This window comes from Lucilia sericata, unplaced genomic scaffold (genome assembly GCF_015586225.1).
Source record: "Lucilia sericata isolate MDLA Ls3-8-SP2 unplaced genomic scaffold, ASM1558622v1 Contig000140F_arrow, whole genome shotgun sequence".
NCBI lineage: Eukaryota > Metazoa > Arthropoda > Insecta > Diptera > Calliphoridae > Lucilia > Lucilia sericata.
In genome coordinates, this window is record NW_023994172.1 from 437501 (window position 1) to 464274 (window position 26774).

The following is a 26774-nucleotide window of genomic DNA, read 5'->3' on the forward strand; positions in this document are numbered from 1 at the left end:
TTTATCGGAAAATTTTAATTTTCGTATAGCCAAGAGTACAGTGGATGTGTGTATTGTTGGACAGTGGATTGGAGTTGCCTCTAAGATTGAATATGGATAATTTGATAATATATTTAGTGACTTCTTTGAATAAGAAGAGGAAAAGAAATCAGCAAACATGTCGCAAATCTCCGAATCAATTGAAGATTCTGAATCTCCGGATTTCATCATGGAAGGATATCCAGATATCCGACGTTTCGAATTAACGAATTGATAAAAAGATTTCGGATTGTTTTTGAAATTTGTCTTTACTTTAAAAATATAATTATTGTAACACTGGATATTTGCCAAGTTGAAAGTTGATCTGGATATTGAGTATTTCGCGTAATCAGTAGATAGGCCGGATTTCTTGTATTTTTTATAGTATTTATTTTTTAAGTTTTTCAGTGTAGTGAGCTGCTTTGTATTCCATGGTGGGCCATTTGGAATTATTAGTTTTCTCATCGGAATAGATAATTTAAAACATTTAAATAGGACGTCGTAAAAGTTATTTAGAATTAGATCGATGTTATATGGACTTAAGTTTTTGTGAGAATCATAATCGAACCAATTCTCTGATGAGAGTAGGCGATTTAACTTGGAAAAATCAGCTTTCCTAAAGTCAAAGACTTTTTCTTCTTTCGGAACTAGTTTTGCCGTTATTTGCATATTAATATTTGAACTAATTTCAAGTGTAGGGTGATAAACATCTTCTGGAGTCGAAAGTGGATCTATGCGTTGTATTTTAAATTCATCTGGGCGATCAACAAATACTAAATCCAGTGTTTTACCATATAAATTTGGTATGCTATTTATTTGAAAAAGCGCCAATTCTGCAATGGAATCAATAAAGTCTAAACTTGATTCCGAGTTTATTGATGGACTTAAAAAACTTGAATCCGGAGTTTTAGACCATATTATGTTAGGAATATTAAAGTCTCCTAAGACAATAATTAAGTCATCGGGTTTGGATAAATTTACTACGAGCTTTATCGCTGTAGAGTGTCGTTCATATATTTGGATACTTGATGCAGGAGGAATGTATGAGCATGTAATAAAGATAGTCTTTAATTTAGTTTTAACACACGTTGCAATGAATTCGATATCATGGACTTCATTAAGGATTATTTCTTCGGAAGGAAAAAGAGTTGAAACTGCAATCAAAACTCCGCCACCTTCCTTTCCTACTCTATCACGTCTATAAATTTGGAATTTACTGCACATTATTTCGGAGTTGTGGATTTTCCTCTCAGGTTTATCTCGGAGCCATGTTTCTGTAAGGACTATGATGTTTTGCTCAATGTCAAAGCTTTGTAGGAAAAAGGACTTCAATTTTGAATTCAAGCCACGAACATTCTGATAAGCGATTGCAACTAATGGAAAATCAGATTTATTCAGTTTTTTGGAGCATAGTCAGCAGCCTTAGGAAGGGTAACGTTATTATCTTCCCGATAAATAAATTGCCGAACTATTGTGTTTTTTGGCCAAAAATTTGGGTGTACCAATTGGTCAAAAATAGTCTCTGGCACAATAATTTTGAATGATGCTCTATTACGGGCATTAATCTTATAGATTTGAATATCATTATATAGCTCCAATCCGAGATTGTTTCTAATGTAGAAGTCAATATCATTAGCGGTTGTATCTAGCGCAAATCGGGTAGCAAATATAGTTTTCTTAGGGGGAATAGTTTTTAGAGGCTTGGGCGTAGCAACGGTGTCAAACGTATTTAATGATTGGTTGTTAACACTTGTACTTATTGCAACATTTGAGGAGTTGGGCGGTAAAGGGGTTTGTACCGGAAGATAATTATTGGATATTTGTTCGTTAGGATGAAGTGCATTCAATGATAAGCTTTGTGAGGGAAATACTAAAGGATTCGAACAAGAGGGAGCCGTATTTACGGTCTGATCAGAAACAACGTTCGCGTAAGTTGGGATATTCGAAGATGAAAATGCAGTAACGTTAAATGGATTTGGAGTTAGACCTAAATTAGTTTGTTTTTCATTCATTTGTTGGGTAACGGCAAACTGATTAGTAGGATTAGGATTTATGGGTTGAGTAACGGCAAACTGGTTAGGAGCTGCAACATTTGAATCTTTAGGAGATGTTGATGATGCCTTAGTAGTTCGTTTGCGTTTTGGTTTCGGAGAGACAGCGAAATTGTCTAAATTTGTGAATTTGGAAAATAGTTCACCATATTTAGACAATTTTCCTTGTAAAGTTGAAAAATCTTTCTTAATTTCATCAAATTCTGTTTTGTAACTTTTGAAAAATTTATAAAATTCAATACCAATTATTCTACAGTTTGGACAAGTCCATTGAATATTCTTGGTTTTATCGGATAGTGCATCTGCATCACGAGCTTTAAGTCCACTACATTTTAAATGGTAGTTTCCCAAGCACAGCCAACAGAACACCATACGTTCATCACCAGAAATATTACAGTTTCTACTTATACAGTCCATATCAGATATTATTCGATTGGCAATATTGCAGATAATTAGTACAGACACAAACCTAGGATTTGTTCTAAATAATGCAATTAGAACAGAGTGGCAATACCGTGAAGAAAACAAACAATAGTAGTTTGGTAACTTTATCAAATTGACAATTAAGGAAAAACGGAACAAAATATAAATGAAAATCCAAAAACAAATTGTATGGAAAAATAAGAACTTGAATATTTTTATAATGTTGTTGTTGTTGATCGAAGAAATAAAACAAATAAAATAAGGCTTTATTTAGAAATAATACAACACAACTTGATCATTCACTTGTATAGAATATTCAGAGGAATACTTAGCTTTTAGACAGGTTATCAGGAACTCAGTTTTATTAATGATTTCACCAATTATAGATAGATAGATAGATAGATAGATAGATAGATAGATAGATAGATAGATAGATAGATAGATAGATAGATAGATAGATAGATAGATAGATAGATAGATAGATAGATAGATAGATAGATAGATAGATAGATAGATAGATAGATAGATAGATAGATAGATAGATAGATAGATAGATAGATAGATAGATAGATAGATAGAAATAGATAGATAGATAGATAGATAGATAGATAGATAGATAGACAATTCATTTATAAATTTCTAAAAATTTATCTTTAATAGTTTCAAATCCTTGGTTATTGGTTATATGTCAACTTTGTTTTTTTCTTGTTTCCTTTTCCCACAATTTTTAAAATATTATGTTAGTTTTTATTTTAAATAAACTTTAATAAACTTGTCCTTACCTTTCAATTTTTAATTCAAATATTCTATGACAACAAAGAAATAATACTTCTGCCATAACATTTTATCATAAATCTAAACTAAAACGTGCTCTTTACTTTATAATTGAAAGAGAAACAAAAGTAAATTTTAAAGATTTTTGTTTTAATTCTTGCATTTGTAATTTTTCCTACAAAAAATTTGCTTTTTTATAAGTAACAACCAGAGCCTTTGTTAATACCTAGCGGTCAGTAAAATCTTGGTGTGCCATAGTTGCCCATTGAAGGCCTCTTTCGAATAACAGACTATAGTTTACAGATTTCGTTTTTATATCGATATTGTAATACAATTCGATATAAATATGTTCTAATAAGAAAAAAAATCAGCTGTTTGTTCAGATGTTGCCTTATTTTCGTAACTTTCTCTCTCTCATTATTGTTATGGCTTATTATCACTCTCGCTCTTTCTAATATGACGAAGTTGAAAAAAAAAAAAAAAGAAATGTTGCCATATTTTAGTTGTTATTTTGCGTTGCCCATATTGCTTTAAAGTTTACAAGGCCAAATAAATATATTTGCAAAATCTTAATGTGCATTTGCAGATTTTGCATTCTAAATGACTTCGTATATAGAATGCCGCCTTAGTATTGAATAGTTTTCGTTTGATTACAATAAATAAAATTTATTCGATTTTAAATATTAGAGTTAATTTCTAAATAAAATAATTATTTTCTATTTCAGTGCAATCTCCAAAATGTTTCAAATTAGCTTTGTTTCCTTCCATATTTATAAAAAAATACGACTCATTTTTATTACCAAACAAAGAAGTTTATTCATAGACTTTGTGAGGTTATATGCATCACTACCAACAACAACAACAACCGAGTTAATTAAGTTCACATTAGAGTATTACATTTAAGCGTTTTTTTTTCTGCTTATGAGCTCTTTGTTACGTTTTGTAAAAAAATACTCATACATCATGTTCGTCGAACTTTAATTTACCAGGGATATTAGTGGTATAGGAAAAAAAATAAATGTGTAATAATAAAAACACTTTGCAAGGCCAGATAACAATGTGTATTTAATGTTTTACCTATTAGTTTGCTTCAATACAAATATTAATGTAAAGCTAAGAGGGCTTGCAGTTACAGGCTATGGCCAACAGTTAAGGGACCATCATATGGTTAAATTATAATAACAGCAATATGTTGAACACATATATAGAGAATTATACATATCTTAAGTAAAGTTTTATAGGTTTCTTGTGTAGTTCTATTATCTGGTCCCTATAAACTTGCTGTGTCACTGTTACTTTAACCACTAAATGTTTCATTTACATTTTTTTTGTGTGTATAAATTGAACATTATAGAATAATATATCGTTTGCAAAATGATGTCACAATAACGTTGAACTTAACCAACCATAATATAATCAACATATAGCCAAGCCAGTCATTTCATCACTCATTTTTTTTGTTTGAACTGTTATCATAGAGTTGTTTTTATTGTTTCCAGATAAAAATATATGATGAATGTGTCTTTATTAATATTATAAGTATACACATAAAAATTTCTTTGTTAAATTATTTTCTATTCAATAATATTAAAAAGATTGAAGGCAAACTAACAACAGCAACATAATTTCATAGCAAAGTGTTTTTTGAAAAACATTTAAGTTGGCAACATTATTAAGAATTTAATTAACGCAATCAACATTGGGGCAATTAAAAAATATTAATTGATTCATTGAAACCGATGAAATATGTATATTCAAATGAATATAAATTTATAATAATTAAAAACGAAAAATTCATGAAAAAATAAATGCGTAGACATTAATAAATACCAAAAAAGTTCATTGTATAGAAAGAAATAAATGTAAACAAATTATTTTGCAGAGAAATTGCCAAGATAATAACCATAAAAAAATTATACTGCAAATAAAAAAAAGAATATTAATATTAAATGATGAATTGGCAGCAAGAAAATCAGACCATATTTCAAATAAATATTTGTTTTTTATTAATTTTGTTATAACAGTAAAGAAGGCAAACAAAAACAGGGTGTTTTAACTTCCCGTTCAAGAATACAGGGATTTTTTTAAAGAATTTCTGGGATTTTTGTTTATTTTTCTCTTTAAAACTAAGAAATTGTTCAATATATTGAAGGTTTAGATCCAACCTACAGCCGTGAGATATATCTGTAAGTTATTAAATCTAGACCTAAATAACTCACCAAGGTTGTATATAGTGTAACTAGTTGTCAAGGAATCTTTTTCTCTTGGCGTCTAGGGCAGGGAGTTCTTAGGGAAGATGGAAGACCATCATTGTATGGGAGCTCAAGTAGACTTGCATTTCTACCTACTAGTCAATACTAATCAACATACTAGTCTATATATAAATCAAGAAACTAGTCAATAACTAGTCCAGATACTAGACTATGGATTAGTCGACATACTAGGTCGCAGAATAGTGATTGGATTAGTCAATAGGCTTGCAGATTAGCCTATGGCTTGTCATCATACTAGTGCATTGATTAGTCAACAGACTAGTCCACAGACTATTCAGTAAACTAGTCTATAGACAATTCAACAGACTAATTTAGATACTAGTCAACTGAAACCACAGACAAGTCATTAGATTAGTCCATAGACTTGTCAAAATACTAGTCAATAGATTTGTACACAAACTAGCTAATAGAGATAATCAAAGCAAATGCCGTTCTGGGTAACTTAGTTGGCTAATCATTGCTGTAGTAGTCGTCCGTTTGCGCAGGGATCCAAACTAAGATGATGTAAGGCAGACGGCCCAACCCTCAGTTTTATATCGTCTGACCAATAGGGATGTAGTGTTCTATGAAAACTTTTCAGAAGTTGTTTCAAATCCCTAGAATGTTCCAATGAACAGGTTCTAAAAGTAATGAAGGCATTACTAGTTCTATGGACAAGAATATGAAGTGGTTCGGTTTGCACGCGTTCTGAAACTATGTGGTTAATTTAGAAGAAATTGATAAACGGGCTCTAGAAGTAATGAAGATATCACTAGTTCCAAGGTTGTTAACCAAGAATTTGAAGTGATTCTGTTTGCACGCTTTCTAGAACTATGTATGTGGTTCCGTTCAAGAAACTGAAACTGGTTCTATTTGCAAGGGTTCTAGAACTATATGGTTAATTTAGAAGAAATCTAAGAACGTGTTCTAAAAGTAATGAAGATATGTATCACTAGTTCCAAGGCTGCTATTCAAGAATCTGAAGCGGTTCTGTTTGAAACCATTCTAGAATTAGTTTATTTAGAACAAATTGTCAGATATTTCCCGGGAAATATTTAAAATGACCTAAGAAAGTAAATTTAACGAAAATGATTCTATAAATATATAACTGTTTCGAAATCTTGTAATTTCCAAAACAACATAAAGTATTCTTCAAAAGTTCAGGGATTTATTGGAAATAATCTAAGTTGCCGAGAATTTTGAGCCCTAAATACCCGGAAATAATTATCTAAGTTGCCGAGAATTTTGAGCCCCAAATACCCGCTATGAAAACCCTAAATATAAAGTAAAAGAAACCTAATTATTCAAGGTGTTTGTTTTTACATTTCATATGGCGATAACAGAGACAATTATTTAAGGTGCTATCAAAACTCAAAACAGCAAAGTGAGGAGATAGGTACTAAAAGGGCAAGGGTTAGAAATAAATGTTTTAAATTGAAATGAAAAAAACTAAAATTAAATAACAAAATGCGAAGTATTTTATAACACTAAAAACTTATGCAATAGGTTAGAGGTTAAGAAATGTTTATAACACTTTTCAATTTTATAAAAAATGAAATATAAATCTTTTAAAATGATATAAATATTATTTAAATATTTTGTTTCTATGAATGCCCTTTGCCCTATTATAAACAGTAACGTATTACCAGGAAAATTACCTCAACTACCTTTAAAGTTAGTTTACCTAAACCCCAAAATGTTAAACAAAGTTTAATCAAACTAGGTTAAATCACTTTAAAGTTTAAACTGACCCTTTTAAGTTCTAAAAATCACATGCAATAAGGAAGATTACGCCGACATTATTGCACGTCTCGCTGTCTAAAAGGTTTCCAAATCATTAACGTTTTTAGTTAAGCGCAACACCATATGTTTTTCATTTCTAATAAACTGATAATAAAAAAAATATTTTAAATTACTTTTTATTATTATTATTCTTACTATAATTTAGTTTATTAGAAAAAAATTCCTAGAATAATAAAGGTAAACAATGACTTTGGGAATATGATAAGAAAAAAGCACAAAAATCTAAAAAGTGTTATCACTAAAAAACACACTCTCTTCTCTACACACACAGAAAAACGCACAATAAAAACAACAAACCAAAATAATAGCAAAAAACAAACCAACAACAAAAATAAAAGAAAACGAAACTGTTGTTAGTGGGAGTGTTTGGGCTCAGCAGTAGTAAAAATTAAAATAACCGTTAATGATCATTATTAAGACAGAGAGTAATATAGACACAAAAAGAAATAATAATAATAATAAAAAATTGACAAACAAAACAAACATACATACACAATCACACATATAAACAATAGGCTAATGAGCAAAGTCATTGAATGTAAAATTAAGAAAAACAAATGAAAACAAATCACATGTTTTCTATTATAAAGAAAATAATTTTTTATAAATTTGAAAGAATAACATTATTACATATTATTTTGTTTTTATTTTAAAATTTAAATCAAAAGAAATTGTAAATAATAAATGATATCAGGAAGAGGCAGAATAAGGAAATAGACACTTACGGACAGACATTAGTAAGTTTATTTGTGTTTAGGTTAATGATAAGATAGCGTATGTATGTAAGTTTGCAAACAGTAAATTAATAGTTTAAATACAACTAAGACCACTGGCAGCAAGCGACATTTGTTTGACATTTAGGTTAAAACTTCTGGTGCAACATTAAAGGAAATACTTTTAGGAATCCATTGCTAGAAGGAAAGCTCCAAACTGGAAGACAAAACGACTCTGGGAATCTAAATAGAAAACACAGAAACCAATCTTCTGGATATTCCACATTTGAAATGTGTAATATAAGAAAATAGATCTTTGGGCGAATTCACCAAATGCTATACATAAGCATTGGATGTGGCCGATCGCGTAAAAGAGTCTGAATTTGTCAAGAACTTTGAGGACCTGATCAAATAGAATACCCGTAGGATGATTCTAAACTGGGAGACAAGCAGTCCGTGCAATAACGGAATGTGTAAAATATAATGAAATCAATATAACACGATCAGGGGTTAACATACTTTTCGACAGTCGGAAGGCAAAATGACGTATGGAGGGACAGTTTGAACTTTCTGTAAAACTAATGTTAATGATAGTAACTTTTGTAAATGTTTTAAACAATTAAGAAAAGTCTGCATTACAATAAAGCTTTAAAAGAAACTTGTAAATTGAAGACAATAGCATATTGAACATAAATAATTTACAGTAGAGTGCAAAAAGATAGAGACAAACTAGTGAAGTTTATATGAAAAATTCAATATATTAAAGAAATTTAACCTTTGACCCTACAGGATAATTATATAAACTTCAAAGTTTTCATTAAAAAGCTTAGTAAATATTGGTTTAATAAGCTTTTGTAATCCTTATAAACCAAAAAGTTGGAAAATTTCGGAAATTTCTTAAAATATCAGAAATTACAAAATAACCCTAAACGTAGCCACATATTTTTGACATTCAGGTCATTTTATCTTACTTAATTCTGGAGGCTTAATGAACTACTTTCTAAATTGAAAAACTCAAAAAAATAAAGTGATTACGCTTTAGATTACATATAGGCAGTTAAGTGACGTATGTCCCTTTAGTAGATTACTTGTAACATATAAAGTAACCATCTAACTTGTTTAATAACAATAATGTGTAAAATTTTGTTCAAAATCACTAACTCAATTCCTAGTAAAACTGCTAGGTTTTAGTACTTTTCAAAGCACCACTGTACCCTTAAAACAGCATACATTGAGTACACTCTTCGCCAGCTCACTCATGTTCAATGAGCTGATACTTGTCAGGCTAAAAATATTTAATAAATATAATCAATATTTTAATGTCTTTAAACTTTGTATTTATTGGCAAATACAGCGTAACAATCAGATCATAAATAATTATATATAATGTTTATAAAAAAAACCCGGCAGTTTTGAAGGAATCTATGTTTTCCTTTTAGGAAAGTAAATCCAATAAGTCAACTAATTGGTTAACTTATTAGCAATACAATTAGCAATTTGAGAGAAGCATTCGAGTCATTCGATCACTTTACTGTCTCCAAGTAATGTATAAGGTAGTTTCAGACAACTTTATCGTATTGAACTTTTGAAAGTTATTTTACTACAGAGAGAAGTAATTTGGTTATTTTATAACTATCTGAAAAGCCAGGTGAGAGTCTATGGCCACTTTAGTGTACCCAAGTAATCTAAAAGGTAGTCTCATACAACTTTTTTGTATTGAATGTTATAAAGTAGTTATTTTACGGACAAGAAGTAAACTATTACAGAGTCAATTGTTCAGTTGCAAAGTGAGATCGATACAGTCACTACGAACTGCCGGTTAAGAAAAGCTTGTGCTGATTTAAGAGCGAATAGTACAAGCAGATAATGCAGTATGCCAAGTGTACATATGGACGTCGTTTTCAATATTACCGTTAAAAATATATTAAACAATTATGCTTTTAAATGTCAAACGTATAAAAATATTTGTTCCCATAAATTTTCATTAAAAATGTAGTTCTTTAAAACAAACACAAACAGAAAATAATTATTAAAATTTTAATCAAATTTTTATAAAATATTAAAAAAGAAATATAAAAGTTAATTTAGGTCAGTGTCAAGATAAAGAAATAAAAAATAATATTACAAAATAAAGACTAGACAAGTGTTAATTTAAAGATTATTTTTAGCACAATATATAAAATTTAAAAAACTGTTAATTATTAAACTTTTAAAGAAATCTGTTTATAATTTTTTCTCCGCGTGTAAATATTATATATTGTTTACTATAGACAAACATCTGGTATGAATTACCTACATTGACAGTTTTGAAAAAAAAAGCGTACGATTTTAATTGTTGTTTTTAATTAAAAATGAAAAATTAAACAAAACAACAATATTATATTGTTTTATAATGTGCGAATTAAATAAAAACAACAACTGGATAACTATGCCATTTAATAATAAATAAAAAAGCGGGAAATTATTGCAACTTGTTTTCAGAACTAAACAAGTAACTATTTTATTGCAATGATAGTGATTTTATTATAAAAAACGATTAATTAAATATCAATGTTTAGACAAATAAAACTTTAAATAATACTATATTTTAAAGAAAATAATAAATTCTTTACATAAAAACCCGGAAATAATTTAAATAAATAATAACATAAATTTACTTTTAAAATTATCAACTTTATAAAGAAATACACCTTCTTATTTCTTCGAGTGTAAATTTCCAAGTAAACAATTTAATTAGCGTGTCAACTTTGTACCTTAAAGTCTGTCTCTTTTGATAATTTTACACCTCTCTCTCTCTCTTGCTCTAACACTTTTTCAATGTTATTAATTAAAACAAAAAACAAGCTGTTTTAAATTAGAATTAAAGAAATGTTAGAAAAAAATCATAGAAAATCAAACAATTTGAAAGTTTAATTAATAACAATTACCCCACACAAGAAAATACAAATAATAATACTTTTTGTATAAAAAAAAAAAAACAAACTAAAACTAACGAGCTAAAAACACACACTCAAGTTGAAAGACCAAACAACTAAACTTAGAAAACTTCACAAGCAGAATACGAAAAAACAAGTAAACTAACATATGATCAGAGTGGTAAAGGTATGAAATACATCAATTTAAAATATAAATTTGAAGAAAGACTATAGACTAGACTATAACCTAGATGTAGACTAACTATAGACTAGACTATAAACTAGACTATAGACTAGACTATAGACTAGACTGTAGACTAGACTATAGACTAGACTATAGACTAGACTGTAGACTAGACTATAGACTATAGACTAGACTGTAGACTAGACTATAAAGCAGGCTATAGGCTAGACTATAGACTAGACATAAACCAAACTATAGGCTAAACTATAGACTACATTATAGGCTAGACTATGAACTATGCTATAGACTAAACTATAGACTAGACTATAGACTAGACTTAGACTAGACTATAGACTAAGACTATAGACTACTAGACTATAGACTAGACTATAGACTAGACTATAGACTAGACTATAGACTAGACTATAGACTAGACTATAGACTAGACTATAGACTAGACTATAGACTAGACTATAGACTAGACTATAGACTAGACTATAGACTAGACTATAGACTAGACTATAGACTAGACTAATAGACTAGACTATAGACTAGACTATAGACTAGACTATAGACTAGACTATAGACTAGACTATAGACTAGACTATAGACTAGACTATAGACTAGACTATAGACTAGACTATAGACTAGACTATAGACTAGACTATAGACTAGACTATAGACTAGACTATAGACTAGACTATAGACTAGACTATAGACTAGACTATAGACTAGACTATAGACTAGACTATAGACTACACTATAGACTATACTGTAGACTAGACTGTAGACTAGACTATAGACTAGACTATAGACTAGACTATAGACTAGACTATAGACTAGACTATAACTAGACTATAGACTAGACTATAGACTACACTATAGACTAGACTATAGACTAGACTATATACTACACTATAGACTAGACTATAAACTAAACTAAGACTAGACTATAGACTAGACTATAGACTAGACTATAGACTAGACTATAGACTAGACTATAGACTAGACTATAGACTAGACTATAGACGAGAATATAGACTAGACTATAGACGAAACTATAGACTAGACTATAGACTAGACTATAGACTAGACTATAGACTAGACTATAGACTAGACTATATACTAGACTATAGACTAGACTATAGACTAGACTATAGACTAGACTATAGACTAGGCTATAGACTAGACTATAGACTAGACTATAGACTAGACTATAGACTAGACTATAGACTAGACTATAGACTAGACTATAGACTAGACTATAGACTAGACTATAGACTAGACTATAGACTAGACTATAGACTAGACTATAGACTAGACTATAGACTAGACTATAGACTAGACTATAGACTAGACTATAGACTAGACTATAGACTAGACTATAGACTAGACTATAGACTAGACTATAGACTAGACTATAGACTAGACTATAGACTAGACTATAGACTAGACTATAGACTAGACTATAGACTAGACTATAGACTAGACTATAGACTAGACTATAGACTAGACTATAGACTAGACTATAGACTAGACTATAGACTAGACTATAGACTAGACTATAGACTAGACTATAGACTAGACTATAGACTAGACTATAGACTAGACTATGGACTAGACTATAGACTAGACTATAGACTAGACTATAGACTAGACTGTAGACTAGACTATAGACTAGACTATAGACTAGACTATAGACTAGACTATAGACTAGACTATAGACTAGACTATAGCCCAGACTATAGACTAGACTATAGACTAGACTATAGACTAGACTATAGACTAGACTATAGCCCAGACTATAGACTAGACTGTAGACTAGACTATAGACTAGACTATAGACTAGACTATAGACTAGACTATAGACTAGACTAATAGACTAGACTATAGACTAGACTAGACTAGACTATAGACTAGACTATAGACTAGACTATAGACTAGACTATAGACTAGACTATAGACTAGACTATAGACTAGACTAGACTAGACTATAGACTAGACTATAGACTAGACTATACTAACTAGACTATAGACTAGACTATAGACTAGACTATGACTAGACTAGACTATACTATAGACTAGACTATACTATAGACTAGACTATACTATAGACTAGACTATACTATAGACTAGACTATAGACTAGACTATAAACTCGAATATAGACTAGACTATAGACTAGACTATAGACTAGACTATAGACTAGACTATAGACCAGACTATAGACTAGGCTAGACTATAGACTCCACTAACAGGGGCTCAAATACAACGATTTCATTCCTTTTAAACTCTGAGTGTCGTAATATTGACAACACTTAATAATGAACGGGCAAAAGAGGCAAAAAATTATTAAATACGGAAGAAGAAAAAAAAAAAATAATAAATACTATACATATGTATGTATATAAGAAAACTAACAACAACAGCAATAATAAGAACTAAAAAACCATTATAATCAAACTGGGTAATATGTGGTGTTGTATATAAAAAAAAAGAAATATTATATAGACAAAAAAATAAATAAACGGAGAAAGACAATTTAAATGAAAAATGAAGGAAAAAAAACACATAAATTAAATATATTAAAGAACACATAGAAGAAGAATAAGAAAAAAGCAAAAAAGCTTTTCGTGTCAAGAACAATATTGCAATATGAAAAAAATACTAATAATAATTCAATAAATATGATCTTTTAAATGATCAAAGTCAATAAATAAAACTTAAGAGAAGAAATTACATTTGTAGATTTAACATAAAAGAGGGAGGTAGATAGTTGGCAAGTAAGTAATGCAAGTCAAGTGGTTTTTTTTATAAACGCACTTAGAGAAAAAAAGCACTCATTTATAAGATTTTGTAATAAATATTTTCAAAAATTGTGTAATTTTGTTTGGTGTGTGTTTTTGGGTGGAAAAGCAAGATTTTTTTGTTTAAATAGAAAATTTAATAAAGTAAAGTACTTAGTTGTTTTTTGTTTAAATAAAATTAATTAATAAAACGTTACATATTAAAATTAGAATGATTGCAGCAACAAATAAATGAAATTTTTGCACACACTTTGACAGCTTTTTAAAATATTTAACACAATATTTTATTTATTTGTTAGAAACACACGCACACACGCGTTATTTAGAGGTTTTATTTCAAATTTATTTTGTGTTTTTTAGATTTTAATTATAATTTTTATATTTGTTTTAAATTATTAAATGATTTAATAAATTTATGTTATTTTATTTATTTAAAATACAGGAAAAACGTTGACATTCTCTTGTTTTTTGACGTTTTTGTTGTTGTTGTTGTAGTTGCTTTATTTGTTTTCTTGTCAAGCAGAGCAGCTCACTTGTATACAAAATTTTGTTATTTATTTTTTTCTATTTCAAATTTTAAAAGTTTCTTTTAGTTTTCAGCGTTTGTTTCTTTATAAATTTTTAAAATTTTTTTTTGTGCTGTCTGTCGTCTCTTGGGTACTTCGCGTGCCGTTCAACTAAAAAATCATATTTATTGTGGCGCATAGAAAGGTTGAGTCAGTCAGAGTCAGTTGTAGGAACAAAAACAGTGTTGTATTATTTCATTTCATTTTATTAGGTAGAATAGAAAAGTGTTAATGGTTGGTGGGTTGTTGGGCTGTCGGGCGGGCTGGGTTTGTCTTTGCCTTTGCCGCTTATATTATGACGATGATGACGACGGCGACGACGATGATGATGATGATTATTATTGTTTCCTCAAGAACTTTTTTGTTTGCTGTCACATTTAGTCAAAAAAGAGCAACACATGTACACATTTAGCTACATTATTATTATTTTATTTATTCTTTTTTTTTCAATATTATTTGTAAATTTATCGTAGTTGTTGACGTCGTGAGTTTGTTTTTTTTTTTCTCTTTTAAACGGTAGCGTTTGTAATACACGGCTGATATTCTGTTTCTTTTTAAACCGACAACTTTCGGTATATTAATTTTGTTTAAAGCAATAATTATTTATTTGTATTTTATATTCTGCTAAAAAAAAGACAAACAATATTGCAACAATAACTAAATGTTTTTGTGAGAATTTTATAATGCATTTAACAAATGACGCGTTTAGTTGTTTAATTAAAGAAATATATAAAAGAGGAAAAAGAATTAAATGTTTTGCAAAACTAACATAGAAATAATTAGTTACAGTTATGGTTAAAATAATCGTAAATTAGCAAAACTAATAAATTTTCTTACACTGACTAAACGTACAGCTTGACAAAAACACACTGAACATACTTTTGTCACATAAATTTGACAGCTGATACAACACTAACAGCTATAAAACTATCAAACTGTAGCAACACTGTCAGCAATGAGAGACACAAAATTTAAAACATTTTGACCCAGATTCCTATAGGTCTAAAAGATTCAAATTAAACTTAACTACGCCTCTCTGGGCTTTGAGTGGGCTGTGGCCCTCTCTGACAACGGATTGGACTAGGACTCGATTAGGTTTCCAACTGGTATGATTACTAGGCACTGTATGATTGCACATATGTCGGAACGTATGGGCTGTTTGGACGAACAGAAAGTGGAATCGGTACAACACCTTCTATGTGACTGTCCAGCCTGGCAAGAGCACAGACTACTCTATCTTGGTAGAGCTCTTTTTCATGATCTGGACTGTATCAGAAATGCGTCACTAGTAAACATGAATCGGTTTTATTAGGAACACCGGCAGACTTTCACGAAGACCGTAAGAACCAAATAGTCAACGAAACTAGGGGGGAAACAACTCTCTTAACACAAGGGAATGAAATGAATCAGCTGACTCTTTCTTGGCGAAGGGAAACTTGTGTAAGTCGTTAGTTTGGACCGTGATTTTGCAACAAATAGATGTACGAAAAGCCGATGAACCTGTATCAGATCCTAATTGGAAATTATGCCCTCATTTTACGGCCATTTATTAATAGCATAAATCAGCTGATTCTTTTTTGGCTAAGGGAAACTTCTGTAAGTCAATAATTCGACCGTGATGTTGCCAGATGTTCGAAAAACCCATGAAATTGTATCAGATCGACCGTGAGTTGCCAGATGTTCGAAAAACCCATGAAATTGTTTCAGATCCTAATTGAAAATCACGCCTTCATCGTTAGTTTGACCGTAAGGTTGCCGTTGGGTTTTTGGCTGAAAATCACGAAACTGCAGATACGTCACTGAACGAAACATTAAAACTAACTGAGCCTTTAGTGCCAAACTTCTATTCGACATAGACCAAAAACTACCAAACTAATTTACATGAAAATTAGCACATCAGTAGGTCTATTCTCGGAAGAAACTAAAGGCTGTATGAGATTTCGATTGTATGCCCAGGCTCTCTTTACGCCCACTTTTTCTAAAAGTTTTGTAATACTGAACAAATATACATCTACATAAAAATTGACAAACCTAAAAAGAAAAAAACCTGAAAAGAATTGGATGTGACGCCCCCAGAAGGAATTGTAGACTATCTTAGAACTTAAATGAATGGCACGCCTCTATTTATGTCCAGTTTTAAGGGTGTAAATAGAAAGCCACAGAAACAAAAACTATTAAACCAATTTATATAAAATTAGGAGAACCATAGATCTGTCTATCCTCAAAAGAAACTATTGGCTATATTTGATCTTGATGGACCCTTGATGACCCTTTTTACGTATAAAAATCACACAAACTGCGGTTTTTAGAAAGCAAATATTGATTATACTTGGACCATTAATAATCCAAAATAAAACATCTCATCTTAGAAATTTTTTTTACATATTCTTTGAAATTTGAAATTTCCTCTATAGTGTAAACAGTTTTCTTAATATCTACTATATCACAATTCGCATTGACGCAATACATTATAAAACAATTGTATCTATGAAAATATCTATGAGTAGGTGCATATTTACGAGTGTATATGTTGGTAAAATGTTTTTCTTAAATACCTTAACAATTTATTAAAAATATATACATTTTTTTTCTTGTTTTACGTTAAATAACTGTCTAAATGCAACAGCTGTTTTTAATCACAAAACGAGAGAAATAAATTTAGATTCTTTTTAAAACATTATTCATCTGCTGTAATTAGGGCAGTTCAGGGTTGATCGAAAAGGGTCCGGCAAATTTTTAAAATGTTTGCATTTTTGTTTTTTAAAATGTGCATGTTAAAGTGTTGCCATATTTTAGTGACTTTTTTTATCAGCTGTTTCAATACGGCGAAAACCATATAATACTAGAGAAAGTGTAAGAAAAGAAGTCAATAAAGAAAGAAAACAATGAATTTTATGATGTCATTGCCATAATTTGTAAAGAATAAAATAACATTTGCAAAATTTTTGCCTTCAGCTACTGAATACCCCTAATATAATTTTTACATTCATTATATGAAGCGACTACTTTAATATTGAACTTTGTTTTATTATATTGTTAATACAATCAAAACCCCAAAAACCAACAATAATTAATAAATTATGAATATTGCAACAACAGCAACAACAACTAAGCAATACTTAATTATAATTGTTGTTTTAATAAATTATGGTTTAAAAATTAATTTCGAATAAACAACAAAACGTCTGACTGATTTTATGCATTAAATTTACGTATATATTTGCAAAATGGCAAGATTTTAATACGTTTTTTTTTTAAATTTTTGTAATAATTTCAAAGTTTTGTGTTTATTTTAATGAAATAAACACAATCTGTGTAAATAATTTATAGAAAAAAAAATTGCCAAGATAAATATTATTTTTTTGAAAAATCATTTAATATTCATGATATCATTAATTTGTGATGATGTTTGAGAATAATTTTTTTTTATTAAATTAATACTATTTATTTAATTTGTGTTTAAATTAAATAATTATTATGGGAAGAGATTTTTTAGAATGTTGTTGTTTTTTGACAAATTACTTTTTTTGAAACAAACTCATTATAGACTTTCATTTAGTGAAATGATAAATTGCAAATAATATTTTTACAAATTTCAATGTTTTTGACAAGAAGGAATCTATTTTCTTTAAAATATGAAATACTCTAATAAAAAATCCTTTTTAAACAAGGTACGAATGTTTTATTATAGATTACTTGACAGAATTCCTCTATAGTCCAAGATATAGACTAATCTATAGTCCAGGATGTGGACTAATCTATAGTCGAGGATATAGACTACTCTATAGTAGAGGCTATAGACTACTCTATAGTCCAGACTATGGACTACTGTATAGTCCAGACTATAGACTACTCTATAATCCAGACTATAGATTACTCTATAGTCCAGGATATAGACTAATCTATAGTCCAGGATATGGACTAATCTATAGTCCAGGATATAGACTACTCTATAATAGAGACTATAGACTACTCTATAGTCCAGACTATGAACAACTCTATAGTCCAGACTATGGACTACTTTATAGTCCAGACTATAGAGTACTCTATAGGTTAGACTATAGACTACTCTATAATCAGACTCCGTAGTCGAGACTATAAACTGCTCTATAGTCCAGACTATGGACTACTCTATAGCCCAGACTATAGTCTACCCTATAGTGAAGACAATAGACTACTCTAGGATCCAGCCTATAGACTACTCTATAGTCTAGACTATAGACTATTCTATAATCAGACTATAGTCTACTCTATAGTCGTGACTATAGACTACTCCATAGTCAGGAATATATACCACTCCAGACTATAGATTATTCCATAGTCTAGACTATAGACTACTCTAAAGTCCAGACTATAGACTACTCTATAGTCCAGACTATAGACTATTGTATAGTCCAGACTATAGAGTAATATATAGTCGAAACTTTAGACTACTCTATAGTCCAGACTATAGACTATTGTATAGTCCAGACTATAGAGTAATATATAGTCGAAACTTTAGACTACTCTATAGTCCAGCCTATAGACTACTCTAAATTCCAGACAGTAGACTACTCTAAAGTCCAGACTATAGACTAATCTAGAGTACTCTTTAGTCGAGACTATAGTCGAGACTTTAGACTACTCTTCAATCCAGACTATAGACTACTCTAGACTATAGATTACTCTATAGTCCAGACTATAGACTACTCTATAGTCGAGACTTTAGACTACTCTATAGTTGGGACTAAAATCTCTATGGTCCTAAACACTATAGTTGAGACTTGTCGATGAGACTATAGTCTCGGCTAGACAATAGTCTGGACTACTATTGTCTAGTCGAGTACTAAAGACTACTCTATATCCTGAAAAATTTTCACGCCTTATAAAATTAGTTTAAATTTTCACCTAATTTTAACTTAATTAATGAAATGAAACTATTGCCAATTAAGGCAAAAAAATTTACCTTAATTGGCAATAGTTTTAAAATGTCTGTTCAACAACATGACTTGGCCAAATTTGTAAAAAAATCTTAGAAAATTATGTAGAATCACAGACTGTTAAATAATTATTAAAAAATTTAACAGGCTCATTATTAAATCATTAGTCTCGGCTCGAAAATTTTCAATTTAGTTTTTTTTTTTGTAAATGCAAAACTTATATAAAGCCATTTATTAAATTTCATTGTTTTCAGTTTTTATTTATAACAACTACTAAATTTAGTTTAAACAAATTTAGTATGATAGTTAAAGTTAGAAGACAAAGTTTCGAAATCTAAAAAAAAAAGTTTTGGAAAAAAATTATGTTTAACACCTTAGAAACTATAACAACATCAAGCAAGTTTAGTTGCAATAAATTACTGTTATTAAGTCTAATAATAAACATTTCACCTTTGAGTCATGAGTTGGAACAGTCAAGTGAAGCTACAACTACAACGTCATCATCATCAGCAACAGCAGATAATCTTATAGTAAAGGTGAAACACTTTGACATACATTTCTCTTCTCTACTATTTTCTTTTCTTTTTCTAATACATCATATTTTCTACTCTTTAATTTGCTCTTACACTTTCGTTTAACTTGCTTTTTTTTTCTTATACTTCTTCTTCTTTATTGTTGTTGTTTATTTTAGCGTGATTTTGAATTAATTTTTGAAAATTTCACTTGTTTACTCAATGACAAGTGGGTGGCGGATAATAAATTAAAATATTCTAAATTAACAGCTGATCGTTTGCAAAATTTGGAAAAATTATCTTGCAGTCTAACCAAAAATGCCAAAAGACGTTATTTACAAATGGAGTTGACATTTAAACGTCCAGTTAATCAATTTTATTTTAATATTTTAATTATATTACAACGTCCTCGTCATTTGCCACAAACGGAATTTGTTTTAATGAATCTAACCTCTTTGAATGGTTGTGATATCTTGACTTCGAAGTATCAAGTAACTCTCATGCAATGGGTACGCAATGCTATGGCGCATTATAGCAACTTTCCCCAAAAGTGTCCTTTTAAGGCTCATCATCCGTATTATATACGTAATTTTAAATGGGATATGGAACAGATGCCTTCGTTTTTTATAGAGGCTCCTATTATCGTAGAGTTTTCTTATGTCTTTGATAATGCTACGAAGGTGGAGGGTTTTATAGAGGCGAAATTGGAATTGAAGTCGAATAAAAAGTTTGTAATTTAGTAATGGGGTAATGGATCGGATTTCCAGATTAAAGTTAATAAAGAATGTGATAGAATTATAAGAAAATCTTTATTTAAAATTAAAAAAAAAATCGGCTTAAACTGAAAGGTTTATGGATAAGTCTATGGATTGGACTATGGTCTAATCTATTGACTAGACTAAAGACTAGTCTTTTCACTAGACTAACCGTTAATCTATAGACTAGACTTTTGACTTGACTATGTAATGGGCTTATCTAATCTATTGACAAAACTATTGACTAGACTATGGACTAGTCTATTGACTAGACTATGGATTAGTCTCTTGACTAGACTATAGACTAGACTATGGACTACTCTAGTCTATTGACTGGATTATAGACTTGTCTATTTACTAGGCTATGGACTAGTCTATTGGCTAGACTAAGGGCTCATCTATAGACTAGACTTTTAACTTGACTATGGACAAGGGCTTATCTAATCTATTGACAAAACTATTGACTTGACTATGGACTAGTCTATGAACTAGAGTATGGATTAGACTATGGACTAGACAATCTACTAGTCTATTAACTAGTCTATGAATTAGTCTGTTGACTAGACTATGAACAAGTCTATTGACATCTCTATGGACTATACTATGGACTAGTCTATTGACTGGAATATAGACTTGTCTATTGACTAGACTATAGGCTATTCTATTTACTAGGCTATGGACTAGTCTGTTGGCTAGACTATGGATGCATTGGACTTTTTACTAGACTATGGACCAGTTTACTGACTAGTGCATTGACTGGTCTATGGATTAGTCTCTTGACTAGTCTATGAACTAGTCTATGGACTATCTATAAACTAGTCTTACGACTAGTTCAATGACTATGGACTAAGGGCTTATATTATCTATTGATTTGACTATGGACTAGTATATTGACTAGACTATAGATTAGTCTATGGAGTAGAATATGGACTAGTCTATGGACTAAACTATGGACTAGTCTATTGACTAGACTATAAAGTAGTCTGTTGACTAGACTATGAACCAGTCTATTGACATCTCTATGGAATATACTATGAATTAGTCTATGGTCTAGACTATGGACTAAACTATAGAGAAGTCTGTTGACTAGACTATGAATTAGTCTGTTGACTAGACTATGAACCAGTCTATTGACATCTCTATGGACTATACTATGGACTAGTCTATTGGCTAGACCATGGTTTAGCCTATTTGTTAGACAATGGACTAGTCCATTTACAAGACTATCTAGTAAATAGTCCATGGACTATGGACCAGCTTACTGACTAGTGCATTGACTGGTCTATGGATTAGACTCTTGACTATTCTATGAACTAGTCTATGGACTGTCTATAAACTAGTCATATGACTAGTCTATTGACAAGTCCATTGCTTACTCTGGACTATAGACTAATCTATTGACTAGACTAAGGACAAGCCTATTTGCTATTGACTACACTATGGATCAATCCATTGATTAATCAATGAACTTGTCTATGATCTAGAATATAAGTTAATTTATAAACTAGTCCATGATATAGACTACTGGTTTGGAGCTGGTTAATTTTCACTTGTTTTTCCTTCCCTAATGAATTGATCGTTTCAAATTAAGGACAATTGATACAAAATTCTTTCAATAACTCAAAAAAATCCAGCTGAAAGGACAACATTAACTTAAAAATTTTACAAAAATTGTAATTTTGCCAAAAAACAAAATCATGGTCATCAAAAATATGATTGATAGTCATATTACAAATAACCTTGTTTTAATAAATGATATTGATATGTAACGAGTCCTTGACTCATAGCATTTAATTTTGAAACAAAATACCGTTAAGTTTATAATTACAACAAATATATATTTTAATTCGATGAACAAATTTATTTTCATTTGAATTTTTATAAATTTTAATTTTGTTTTAATTTATTGTATTTTTTTTATTTGTTTTTACTATAATCATACGATTTATTTGTATTTTACTTTAGCCATGACTCATAGAGACCCCTTTTTTGCAAGTACGTGCTTTATTTTATTTCTTTGCAAATAAATCCAATAATATTTTTATATTTAATTCTTGAAAGCATTTTGTAAACAAACTGTCTGTCTGTCTGCCTGTCTGTATGGACTGTTTGCATATTGTTTAGCCAATTTGAAAGCATATTTTTTTTTTTTTTTTGTTTTGTTTGGTTTGTGAAGAAAAAGGGAACACAACAAACACATCATAATAAACAATATTGCAGTTTTAATTTTGAGTTGTGTCTTTTTTTCCAGAGTGGTTATAATGATTCATTTTGGTAGTTTTTGCCTTTTTTCCACGTTTCTTAATAAATTTATGTTAATTCATCAATTTTTCATTAGCAGAATTCTTAAGAATTTCATAATTTTTCATAAAAGTTTTGCAAAATTTTTTGAAATTATAAAGAATTTGTAGAATCTACAATTTACAGTTAATGGTAGAGTGGCATTTGTTTTCTTTTTAAAATTGAAGTTAAGACAATTTTGAAAAAAAAAGTATTACGTATTTAAAATTATACAATATTCAAATTACAGTTTAACTAGAGCTGATTTAGTCACTTACTCAGTTGATGTTTATATCAATAATTATACAAAAATCCAAGGTACTTACCTAAAAAGAAAGAAGAAATAAAAATTAATAAGTATTTTCGAAGAAAATTAAATTTGTTTTTACATTTTTAAAGCTAATGATGGTTACAAAATTACAAAATTTGCACTGTTATGGCAACATAACCTTATATCTTGGCATTCTCCATCTTTATTTCTATTATTCTTCCCAAGATTCTATAGATACATAGATAGATAGATAGATAGATAGATAGATAGATAGATAGATAGATAGATAGATAGATAGATAGATAGATAGATAGATAGATAGATATATAGATAGATGGATAGATAGATAGATAGATAGATAGATAGATAGATAGATAGATAGATAGATAGATAGATAGATAGATAGATAGATAGATAGATAGATAGATAGATAGATAGATAGATAGATAGATAGATAGATAGATAGATAGATAGATAGATAGATAGATAGATAGATAGATAGTAGAGATTAGATAGATGGATAGATAGATAGATGAGATAGATAGATAGATAGATAGAGATAGATAGATAGATAGAAGTAGATAGATAGATAGATAGATAGATAGATAGATAGATAGATAGATAGATAGATAGATAGATAGATAGATAAATAGTAGATAGATAGATAGATAGATAGATAGATAGATAGATAGATAGATAGATAGATAGATAGAGATAGATAGATAGATAGATAGATAGATAGAGATAGATAGATAGATAGATAGATAGATAGAGTCTAGTTTATAGTCTCGTTTATAGTATAGTAGTCTAGTCTATAGTCTAGTCTACAGTCTAGTCTATAGTCTAGTCTATAGTCTAGTCTATAGTCTAGTCTATAGTCTAGTCTATAGTCTAGTCTAATCTAGTCTAAGTCTATAGTCTAGTCTCTAGTCCTCGATTTATAGCCTTGTCTATAGTCTAGTCTATAGTCTAGTCTAGTAGTCTAGTCTATAGTCTCAGTCTTTTGTCTAGTCTATAGTCTAGTCTATAGTCTAGTCTATAGTCTAGTCTTAGTCTAGTCTATAGTCTAGTCTTATGTCTTAGTCTATAGTCTAGTCTATAGTCTACGTCTATAGTCTAGTCTATAGTCTAGTCTATAGTCTAGTCTATAGTCTAGTCTATAGTCTAGTCTATAGTCTAGTCTCTAGTCTAGTCTATAGATCTAGTCTATAGTCTAGTCTATAGTCTAGTCTATAGTCTAGTCTATAGTCTAGTCTATAGTCTAGTCTATAGTCTAGTCTATAGTCTAGTCTATAGTTAGTCTATAGTCTAGTCTATAGTCTAGTCTATAGTCTAGTCTATAGTCTAGTCTATAGTCTAGTCTATAGTCTAGTCTATAGTCTAGTCTATAGTCTAGTCTATAGTCTAGTCTATAGTCTAGTCTATAGTCTAGTCTATAGTCTAGTCTAGTCTATAGTCTAGTCTATAGTCTAGTCTATAGTCTAGTCTATAGTCTAGTCTATAGTCTAGTCTATAGTCTAGTCTATAGTCTAGTCTATAGTCTAGTCTATAGTCTAGTCTATAGTCTAGTAGTCTATAGTCTAGTCTATAGTCTAGTCTATAGTCTAGTCTAGTTAGTCTAGTCTAGTCTATAGTCTAGTCTATAGTCTAGTCTATAGTCTAGTCTATAGTCTAGTCTATAGTCTAGTCTATAGTCTAGTCTATAGTCTAGTCTATAGTCTAGTCTATAGTCTAGTCTATAGTCTAGTCTATAGTCTAGTCTATAGTCTAGTCTATAGTCTAGTCTATAGTCTAGTCTATAGTCTAGTCTATAGTCTAGTCTACAGTATAGTCTATAGTCTATTCTATAGTCTAGTCTATATACTAGTCTATATTCTAGTCTATAGTCTAGTCTATAGTCTAGTCTTTATTCTAGTCTTTATTCTAGTCTATAGTCTAGTCTATACATATATATAAGTATATAAGTTTATTAAACAGTTTAACATTAAATATTTCTTTAACTTTTAGTTTAAACTAAAAGTTAACAAAAGCTAAAAACCTATTTAAAAAAATATTTTCAAAAACCAATTAAACAAATTTTTTTGTAATAAATATTTGCTTTTAAATGCTCTATATGTATAAAAAAACTAAAATTATTTTCTAGAATTTTAAATAAAAACCTTTGTTCTAATGTTTAGTTTACAAAAAAATAACAAATTAAAAAGTCAATATTATTCAATTCAAAGAAACCTTCAACAGAATGCTAAACGAAAACTAAAATTACATTTATTACACAAATAGCAAATAAATATTTTAAGTAATTTTTATTTATTTATTTCTTAAACCATTAGAAATGTCAATAACTTGGTAAATGAAATATAAAAAAAATACAAAAATTATAAAAACATTTTAAATATTAAACAATATCAATTGGCAGTTGCTAAAAAGAAAATAATTTTTTTATTCAAATGAATAAAGACATTTGTTTTATTTCTTATAAATTTATTTATTGATTGAAATAAACTGTTTAAATAGTAGTTGCTTCAAAGTATTGAAAAAATAATAAAAATAAAAGAAAACTAGAAAGAAAACAAATATGCTAATAAAATATTTATTAATGATAATAAACATTTGTTATTGGTATTCCATGGTAGGGGGACTGTTACAGTGTTGTCAATGTTTTAAGGGAAAGTTTGGTTTAAAATAGGGATTTACAGTTTAACAAAAGTTTAAGAAAACTAAGACAGTTGTTAAGAAAAGCTTAGTTAAAACGACACTTTAGGTTTCGCAAGGACAGTGTTGCCAATGTTTTAAGACAAGCTTAGTTTAACAAAGCTTTATGTTTCACAAAACTAAGAATTTTTAAGGGGCAGTCTATAGACTACATTATAGACTAGACTAGGCAATAGACTAGACTATAGACTAGACAATAGACTAGACAATAGACTAGACTACAGACTAGACTAGACTATAGACTAGACTAAAGACTAGACTATAGACTAGACTATAGACTAGGCTATAGACTAGACTATAGACTAGTCTATAGACTAGACTATAGACTAGACTATAGACCATAGATTAGAATATAGACTAGACTATAGACTATAGATTAGACTATAGACTAGACTATAGACTAGACTATAGACTAGACTATAGACTAGACTATAGACTAGACTATAGACTAGACTATAGACTAGACTATAGACTAGACTATAGACTAGACTATAGACTAGACTATAGACTAGACTATAGACTAGACTATAGACTAGACTATAGGCTAGACTATAGACTAGACTATAGACTAGACTATAGACTAGACTATAGACTAGACTATAGACTAGAATATAGACTAGACTATAGACTAGACTATAGACTAGACTATAGACTAGACTATAGACTAGACTATAGACTAGACTATAGACTAGACTATAGACTAGACTATAGACTAGACTATAGACTAGACTATAGACTAGACTATAGACTAGACTATAGACTAGACTATAGATTAGACTATAGACTAGACTATAGACTATAGACTAGACTATAGACTAGA

At 29.5% G+C, this 26774-nt stretch overlaps 2 protein-coding genes across 8 annotated transcripts in view; one reads left to right on the forward strand and one right to left on the reverse strand.

Moving 5' to 3' along the window:
• LOC119601049 (MOB kinase activator-like 2) overlaps positions 1 to 26774 on the reverse strand; it is a 165692-nt gene that overhangs the window by 20002 nt on the left and 118916 nt on the right. For 2 of the 7 annotated variants that reach the window (XM_037951747.1, XM_037951746.1), the window contains exon 1: positions 14137 to 14992. The exons of 4 other annotated variants lie outside the window; for them this stretch is intronic. Coding sequence is in view for 1 of the 3 variants with exons in the window: in XM_037951748.1 (XP_037807676.1) it covers positions 3275 to 3330 (56 nt within the window). In the remaining 2 variants the exon portion in view is untranslated. Of the gene's footprint in view, positions 1 to 3274; positions 3346 to 14136; positions 14993 to 26774 lie in introns of those variants that run through there. One more of the 7 variants, XM_037951748.1, reaches the window with a different exon arrangement.
• LOC119601050 lies at positions 20236 to 20724 on the forward strand. The gene has a single exon (XM_037951750.1). It carries the CDS (start codon positions 20278 to 20280, stop codon positions 20674 to 20676), a length of 399 nt encoding a protein of 132 aa, XP_037807678.1. The 5' UTR covers positions 20236 to 20277; the 3' UTR covers positions 20677 to 20724.